Source organism: Musca domestica, unplaced genomic scaffold (genome assembly GCF_030504385.1).
Source record: "Musca domestica strain aabys unplaced genomic scaffold, Musca_domestica.polishedcontigs.V.1.1 18, whole genome shotgun sequence".
NCBI lineage: Eukaryota > Metazoa > Arthropoda > Insecta > Diptera > Muscidae > Musca > Musca domestica.
The window spans coordinates 14,601,369-14,611,189 of NW_026712238.1; the positions used below are offsets into that span (position 1 = coordinate 14,601,369).

General features: G+C 37.0%; 1 protein-coding gene across 1 annotated transcript; it reads right to left on the bottom strand.

Moving 5' to 3' along the window:
- Positions 1–8,392: 8,392 nt before the first annotated feature.
- Positions 8,393–9,599, bottom strand: LOC101894879 (odorant receptor 59a-like). Its single transcript, XM_005186261.1, has 2 exons — positions 8,863–9,599; positions 8,393–8,801 (listed from the first exon to the last, which is right to left on the bottom strand). Exons 1-2 carry the CDS (start codon positions 9,597–9,599, stop codon positions 8,393–8,395), a joined length of 1,146 nt encoding a protein of 381 aa, XP_005186318.1.
- Between the last annotated feature and the right edge of the window lie 222 nt (positions 9,600–9,821).

Sequence of the window (9,821 nt, forward strand, 5' to 3'; positions counted from 1 at the left end):
CATGAAAGCCTTCGAAAATAATAATGGACGTATTTCCTTGTTTCCGTAAATTTGGGTCTCCTGAATGCTCTCTGTGATTAGAAGAATTCTTAATTAGATGAATAGGCAGGCCTTCATGAATATCTTTTCATTAAATGCCTGGAGCGCTTCTCATAGAAGGCTTTAAAGTCATCTTTATGAAAGATTTGAAGGTCTACCAAAAGAATACATGTAGACATACATGTACACATATGAAAATACTCAATCACCTTAAATTCCTGAACATCTTCTTGCACTACAGACTAAAGACACAAAAAGTATAAGCTCTTCGGACCTTTTTATGTTTCCGAATATATATTTTAGTCTTTCTATTTGGCTATATTGCAAGTTCGTACATCCATTTGGCATTCATTCCCATGCTGACAAATTGGTACAATAGAATCCGATTCATATGTGAACACATTCGCGAAAACCATTGCACTTACACATTGTACAATAACAGAAACACAGATTGTGATAAGAACCACAATGGCAACAGAGGCGTGCTCTTATAAATGTCCAGAAATTGCATTACAAAAAGAACGAGAAACTAAGCGACATGTGGCCAAATGTTATCTAGTATTGTTAGAACTAGTCAGATATGAATATTTTTAGTGAGATAGTGGAATCAACTTCTCGTTTTAAAATCTTGATTGTGTTAACCCCATGCGCAGGGTGAGATGAAAAAACTGCACCCAATTTCAGACTGATGTCATTTTTAGCCACTCGTCAGACAGCTGTTAAAATTATTCCGGTGACAGCTCATTTTATTGTTTACCAGCGTACTAACGCATTTTGGTGACAATTTTCCAGAAAAAAAGTTATTCGTGATGGAATTCAAGCGTGATATTGTGATTTCTTTTTATTTGGCTGGAAAACCACAAGTGGCTATCGTTAGAGCACTCCAGCAGTTAAATGTGAATAAATGTTTTGTGTCTCGTACCATCGCTTGTTACAGTGATACTGGTAGCGTAGCCCGACGTCAAGGAAGTGGACGGAAGAAAACATCAACATCAGCAGAAATGGTTCGAAAAGTAAAGAAGCGACTTGATCGAAACCCGCGTCGCAGTGGCCGAAAAATGGCTCGTGAGCTGAACATATCGCAATATTCCATTCGGCAAATATTGAAATATGATCTCGGGGTAAAGCCATTGAAATTCCAAAAAGTGCAAGAACTTGCACCGCAACAGAAAGAAAATAGACTCAAAAGAGCTAAAGAGTTGCTTTGCTTGGCCGAAAGTTGTGAACTGCCGAATTTGGTTTTCTCCGATGAGAAAACATTCGTTGCCCAGCAGTTTGTAAACAAACAAAATGATCGTGTTTACTTGCCAAAGAGGTTAGCTGATAATGTGCACCTTCGGTTGGCCACCAGAATTCAAGCACCGGCCATGGTGATGGTGTGGGCCGCCATAACAGACGATGGTCGCTCTCCACTCGTATTAATCTACCGTGGCATTGGAATAAATGCCAAATATTATTGCTAAAATATTCTGGAGGGTGTATTAAAGCCTTGGACACACAAACATTTTGGCCGCAGATCGTGGAAATTCCAACAGGACTCAGCACCATCGCACTTAGCACGCGCCACCCAAGAACACTACAAAATTAGGTTCCTCGCTTAATTTCCATCGCACAATGGTAACTAAAATCTCCAAATACCAGTCCATTGGACTATTGTGTCTGGAGTATTGTGGAAAGCAAGGTTGGCACTAAAAATACCAAAGTGTCGATCACCTCAAGCAAGCGCTTCGCCGGGAATGGGCCAAAATACCGCAGAGCAACATGCGGGCAGCGTGTGACGGTTTCATTGGCCGTTTGAAGGCCATAATTCGTGCCAAAAGTGACCAATTCGAACAAATCTTAAAAAATGTAAATATTATGGCGACTTTGTTGCAGTTTTTATACCCTACACCATACTATGGAGGGTATGTAACTCCTCGAAATACTCATGTCAGACCCAACAAAGTATATATATTCTTAATCAGCGTAAAATTCTAAGTTTTTAAGTTTTTTTTTAAGTTTAGTCATGTCCGTCTATCTGCCTATTCGTATGTCTCTCTGTCCGTCTCTCTATCAGTTGTAATCTTTCGAACGAATTGTGATAGAAGGCTAAAATTTTGCTCACGTGTTTATTTTTCCAGTAGGCAGGTTAAGTTCGTAAATGGGTCATGTGGGTCCACGTTTTCATATAGCCCCCATATAACGGTACCTCCCGATATTCGGGAGGTTTTAATTATTATTTTGGCGACATTATTCACCGGAATTGTTTCAAAATTGGTATTTGAAGTTTGAAATGGACAGAAAATTATCTGTGCAGGTCCACTTCTTCGTATAGCCCCCATATAACAGTACCTCTCTATATACGATATTTTGATGATTTTAGCTTCATTATTCACCATTTATTTCAAGTTTCGAATTTGAATGTGGTAATGGCTTATGACAAACAATGCCTATGTAGGTCCACGTCGTATAGATCCCAATATAACGGCTTTATTCGGTATTTTTAAAATTTTAACAGAATTTTTTAATGTTTTTTTTTTTTTTTTTTTTGAAAATTTCCAAATTTGTTCCAAATGGAGGAGGGTATTCAAAGTTCGGCCCGGCCGAACTTACTGCTTTTTAACTTGTTTTTATCTCACCCTGTATGTGGTAGGCATCTCTGTAAGGGGCACACATATGAGTTGGAGCTAAATATTATTAACACGTGTTTGTTTGCTGATAGTGCACTTGGGAAAATTTTCTAAATCATAAATGAGGAACGGAGAAATACCCCGAATACTACGAATACGAATATCAAACCTTTTCAACCCTCAACTACGCCACTGTCAATTAAAGTGTCATAATGTGTATTGCCATGAAATGCAATGTCTGTTGGCCTTGTTGTTGTGAAAGCAAATGAATTGTTGGTTGGCTGACTGGATTTGTGGCAATAAACGACTGTTGCAATAACTTCTGTTGTTGACTGATGGTTGGCAATGTCGAGTTCATTCGTTCGTTCGTTCGTTGGCTACTGCAATTGTTGTTTGTGGTTGGTCCGTCGGTTGGCCGGTCGCTTTTGTCCATGTCCGTATTTGTTGTTGTTGTTGCTACTGTTGTTGACTACAGTTATTTCTAGAGTGAGAGAAAAGAGGAATTCATTTGGCTTAAATATTCACTTAATCAAATGCAATCCACCCACACTACATATGCACGCACCAATACACGCAGACACTCACCAGCACATAGATATGTATATAAATCCACTCACATTCATATATGCTTCAGTGAATGCCAATATTTTTTTGTTGTGTTTTGGTTTGTTTCAACCGGCTTCCATCAATGAAATGTTAAAAATTCTTCTTAAGTTCAAAATGAAAATAATTTTCTTTTTTTCTGCGGATTGGTGGTAAAAGAATTCGCGAATATTGGTGTTTTTTTATTGGAAGTTAACACTTTGATCTCTTTGGCTGACAAAAGTGTTGAATTGTATAAATCTATTAAAGAAGAAGTCATATGTGGGGTAGTGGCTTAAGATTTATTGAAAATCGACTGAGGTAGAAAATTTGTCACCATCGGATTAGGCTTTACAGTCTAATAATGTGTTTATTGGGAGGATGATTTATTTGCCTTTGAGTGCTAGAGTGCTACGAATAAAGTGAGATGAAGTTTTCCCACACAATTTTTATAAAGGAATCAAAAATACAAAAATAAATTATGTCACGAGATATTGACCAGTGACATTTGCCCAATATTTAAGTACTCCGTCATACTGTTAGTTGTTGTGGTACATTTTCCATCTAAAATGCTAGAATCCTTCCCTGTCCTTAACTCTCTTCTTAGGCGTGTCGATTGGCTTAAATTGTGTAATCAGGAATTTTTTTCTGTTTTTGGTTCATTTGAACCCCTAAATATGTTGGGATCATATACAAAAGTCTGTATCTCTAAATTTAGACTCATCTATATGATTTGCTTGTCTTCGATATTTGGCTATATTCGTCAACGAAATCAGCATAAAAAGCCAGAAGTTCGATTTTTGTCTATTTCGGATATCGCCTGTAAGTAATTCTGGTATTTTTTCACACAAAAGTAGTGGTAGTCCATTCCACCCGCCGACCTAGAGTCTAACTTCATGCGAGATTTCGTGTCCTTTGGTTTCTATTTGTGACCTTTATAACGGCTGCAAAATAAGGAACATTTTGAGTTGTTGGTCCATTTCAACCCCCAAATATATTGCGGACATCTATGCATCCAATAGGCCTATCCCTTCAGAGCCTTACCCTACCCTTGTTAAAATTTTCGTGAGGATCGGATAATAATTGCAATCTGTATATAATAACCCCAACCTGTGTTGTAAGGTGAAAAAATGTTACAAAATATTACAAACTGTACACTTCAATATTATAAGTCAACAAAACACTACAAAACCTACATAAACATCATTATTGACTTCTTTTTATGCGATTTGTTTATACTTTTATGCCAAGAGGGCGTTCTGAATTGACAAAATTTGTCAAAATCGGTCCAGCCATTCTTGAGATTGAGCGTTATAGCTAAAATCCCCTTCCTTTGTATATACACATTGTATATATTTCGCTAAATATATACGATATATTAACTATCCATTTCAACCCCTAAATATTATGCGATCATCTCCAAAAGCAATAGAGTTCTACTCATAACCCTACCTCCATTTTCAATTTCGTGAGGATCGGACTATAATTGCGACCTGTAGAGTGATTACAAATTAATATGGACAGACGGACGGAACGTCGGACGGACATACATAGCTAGATCGTCTCAGCTCGGCGAGATAGGAAGATCCATATATACTTTCCTATGTGGGAAATCAATATTTCGAGGTGTTACATAATTATTGGCCCAATCAAACTTAAAATCCCCCCAACATATAGTGTTGTAGGGTATAAAGATTATATTGGGAAGTTATGTGAATATCCAAAAATGAACTGATCTCAATATAATTTGGCAAAGGTATTTCTGAGCTCTATAAGATATATGGCACAGGATACCATTGTTGTAGAGTTCAATTACGAAAGTGAGGGATCTAAATACCAAAACAGATGAAAAATATATATGGGAGAAATAGCTATATCTGAACCCGCTTCTGGACTAGATTCGGTCGGATGTGCCAAATTTCAGGTCATTTGGACTGATATTGGCCATTTGGTGCACAGTTAACCCGAAATCGGTTAAAAATATATGTGGGAGCAAATCCAAATCTGGACTGATCTTGCCAAAATTTTTGGCAAATATTTCTGAGCTGTATCTGATATCTGGTACCAAAGATCATTGTTGTGGAGTGCATATAAAGCATGTGAGGGACTTAAAACCCCAAATCGGATGAAAAATACATTTGGGAGCTATAACTGTATCTAAGCCAATTTTAAACAAATTTGAAGTACTTACTTCCAGGATGAATTTAGTCGGAATTGCCGAAAACCAATCCATTTGGGATGATATTAGCCATTTGGTGCACAATAAACTTGAGATCGGATAATGATATATGTGAGAGCTCTTGCTTCTACACTAAATTGGGTCAGATGTGGCAAAATTCAGGTAATTTAAACTGATATTAGCCATTTAGTGCACAATTAACCCGAAATCTGTTGAACATATAAATTCAATAGGGTTCGTCCTTGGGCCAACCAAATTTTGTTTGGAAAATTTCATCGTAACCGGTTCACAAAAATACATGGACAGAAGGATGGACGGACTGACTGACTGACTGACATGCATAAATCGACTCAGAAAGAGATTCTATGAAGATCCTCAAAAGTAACTATGGGTGTATCTCGCTTTCTTTCTCTAATATTGAAAATTGTTTGCCAGAGGTAGAAATACTCATTACGAAGTTCAAGCACAATTTTAATCCAAACAATTCCGTTGCTTTGTCTAAAATTAACAATATACCGAATGCTGGGGTACTATGGGTGCTACCCGATATCGTGGATTTCAAATGTTTCAAGACATTCCGTTGCCAAAATACATATTGGCTAAGGATCGGTAAATGTGAGATTTAAAACATTATTCCGACTTTGTGGTGTATGTTGTCAAATATCCAAAATATAGCTAAGTAATATACATTTTTAATTGTTGTTTGAAATTCCCAGCAACACGACTGAGGTAGAAATTATAAGGCAATAACCTTGAAAATTGGACCAAAAACATGAAATAGTCGAAATATTTTACAAACGAATTTAGTTATTTTTTCTGGAAAGTAGAGGATCCATGAGAAATTTATGATTGCAAATATCCGGCTCTAACCTTTCTTAGCTTTCTTGTCATACCCTCCACCATCGGATGAAAGTTATAAAGATATGTACCGTCAGATTAAGGGTGTTTTGGTTGTTTTAGTCTCAATTGTAACCCAGCAGATAGAGGGTGAGATGAAAAAACTGCAACAAAGTCAAACGCCATACATTTTAATTTGTTTAATGAAAAAAAAAATGTCGGTAATAGCATCAAATTTTAAAATAAGTTTAGATTTGTTTGAATTGGTCACCTTTGATACGAATTATGGTTTTCAAACGGCCACTGAAACGGTCACACGCTGCCCGAATGTTGCTCTGCGGTATTTTGGCCTATTCCCGGCGAAGCACTTGTAAGAGGTGGTCGACACTTTGGTATTTTTTAGTGCCAACCTTGCTTTTCAAAATACTCCAGACTCAATAGTCCAACGGATTAGTATCCGAAGGTTTTGGTGGCCATTGTGCGCTGGAAATGAAGCGAGAAACCTCATTTTGTAACCATTCGTGGGTGTCGCGTGCTGAGTGCGATGGTGTTGGAATGTCCTCTTTGAATATCCAAGGTCTGCTGCAAAAATATTTGCGTGCCAAGGGCTTTAATACACCCTCCAGAATATTTTCGTAATAATATTTGGCATTTATTCTAATGTCACGGTCGATTAATACGAGCGGGAGCGATCATCGGCTGTTATGGCGGCCACACCATCACCATGGCTGGCGCTCGAGTACTGGTGGCCAACCGAAGGTGCACATTTTCAGCTGACATCTTTGGCAAATAAACACTATCATTTTTTGTTTATAAATTGCTGGACAACGAATGTTTTCTCATCGGAAAAAACCAAATCACAGCAGTTCACCACTTTCGGCCAAGCGAAGCAACTCTTTAGCTCATTTGGGTCTATTTTCTTTCTGCTGCGGTGCAAGTTCTTGCACTTTTTGGAATTTCAATGGCTTTACCCCGAACTTATTTTCCAATATTTGCCGAATGGAATATTGCGATATGTTCAGCAAACGAGCCATTTTTCGGCCACTGCATCGAGGGTTTCGATGAAGTCGCTTCTTTACTTTTTGAATCATTTCTGCTGATGTTGCTGTTTTCTTCCGTCCACTTCCTTGACGTCGGGCTACGCTAGTACGAGACATTAAAGACTTATTCACATTTAAATGCTGGAGTGCTAAACGATAGACACTTGTGGTTTTCCAGCCAAATATAAAGAAATCACATTATCACGCTTGAGTTCAATCACGAATAACATTTTTTCTGGAAAATTCTCACCAAATGCTTGTAAACAATATAAACAATGGAATAATTTTAAGAGCTGTCGGACGAGTAGCTTAAAAATGATAGCAGTCTGAAGTTGTTTGCAGTTTTTTTTATCGCACCCTGTATATGTACAAGAAATTGGTGTTAGTTTTTCTGCTTTTATGTCACAAATCGCTGCACTAATTTTGACATTTCTCGCCAATTCGGAATGACCTCTTGCCAGAAAATGATAAAATCTAAGAAAATCACACAAAAATACGACAATAAAAAGTTTTTTTTTTTTAATTTTATCGCATGCGGTTTTTTCATATTTGACTTACAATTTTGATTTGTACATTTTTAAAATTTTTTTTTCACTTTGCAACACTATGTGTTGACGGTATTATATTCAGTTTGCAATTATCGACCGATTTTCACGAAATTTTGCATGGAGCTAGGGTTAAGGTCAGAACAGAAGCCTATTGCTTTGAGGATGTATATTTAGGGGTTGAAACGGATAAAAAAAATTAAAATCTTCCTTATTGGGCAGTCGTTCTACGGATCACAATTAAAAACCAATCGACACCATGATTTCCATGAAGAGAAAGTAAAGGAGAAGGCAGAAGTCTAGAAACAATTGGAAATTGTTTTTATGTGAAATTGATCCATTGGGGATTTTGATTGGTTCCCATTCCTTTTCTTTAACTAATTTTACGTAAGATTCCCAAAAATATCAATGTCTAAAATATTTTTTGAATTATATGGCTTGTATCTAATATGCTAATATGCTATGCCAAAAATAAACAAATTTTTAAAATATTTGCTAATTCTTTTATTTTTGAATTTCTTAAATTTGAAATTTTCAATTTTCGAAATTTTATGCCTCATTTTACTTGACCTTCATGACAAGGGCGAAAAGAGCATAAGCATTTTTAACAGCTATGATAAAAGCATTGTTATTCACACGAAACAACCATGCTGTAACATAAATGCGACGCGAAGCAAATTCGGCAACTATACGAAGATTCTTCTTGAAACCCACATCTTGATCGGGCCAATTGCAGGAGAACAGAGCATAGGCGAAATCTTGAAATTCATCTTCCAACAGGGTGCCATAATAGCAACTGGGAAGTATTTCAAATACTATGGCACTAAAATACAAGATATAGTAGATCAGGGTGAAGACATCCTTGACGAAGAGTATGATGAAGACCAAAATGATGCACATATTAAAGGCGGCCACTAAAATCTGAAAGAACATGTAGACGGATATGATTTCTTCCAATTGGCGGCGATATCTAAAAGAAGGAAAATTTATAATGAAGTTCGAAAGTAATATTTGATATTGTCACAACTTACTCCAGCAGATCCTTGTGTATTTTAATGCATTCCAAAAATTCCTGATTGTTTTGCTCTCTGCTCTTCTTGGGGTCGTGACCAATTTTCGCAATGCGCACATTCAACATTTGCACCTGACCCCGTAGGAGGCACATATGGGATGCCGCAAAAGTATCGTTGACCACATTCTGTAGAATCATATAGGACAGACCTATGATTTGGTACAAATGGGCAATTGCATAGTTCCTGGTGTTGTTCGAAATATCAAATGGAAAATAGCCCTTGTGCATTAAGGTCCAGTTTCCCAAGAGACCATTAAACAACACAGAAGATTCACCCGAAGCCGCAATGACGGAACATAAAATAGTAAATGCCAATATGATCCTTCTAACTGGCGGATGCACCACATTTCGAACATATGCTACTCCTTCTTCACTAATAACACGTTCATCTTGTCGCTGAATAATTTCGAACATAATATCGAGTTTATTGAAACGCCACCAGATGGCAATGGTTTTCATGGCACAAAATGCACAGGTCAAGTTAATGGCAATATTTTGAACAACTTCATAGGCAGTGGTTGTGGTGAACAGACCCACTATCAAATGCAGAGGATAACCAATTGTAACGGCCAGATTAAGGAACACCGAATACATCCAATACAGCGGACGATATTTGGTAGGGGGTAACATGCCCAAAATACGCCATGCCACAAAATGAGTTTTGAATAGAGCCTTGGTATTCAATTCGTCGGCCATAATTCTATGGATGGTGTTTTTATTGAATGTAAACTGTTAACTAATTAGATGTTAAAAGTTGTCACCTTTTTATATTGGAGGATATGATAAAACTTTGTGGAAAACCACAAAGTGACTTAAGTGTAAAAAATGGAAATAAATATTTTTGTTTTGTTTTTGAGGTTTTCCATTTAAAATTATAGTTCAATACCAAAATTAAACTGTCAACTTAGCTGAAAAAAT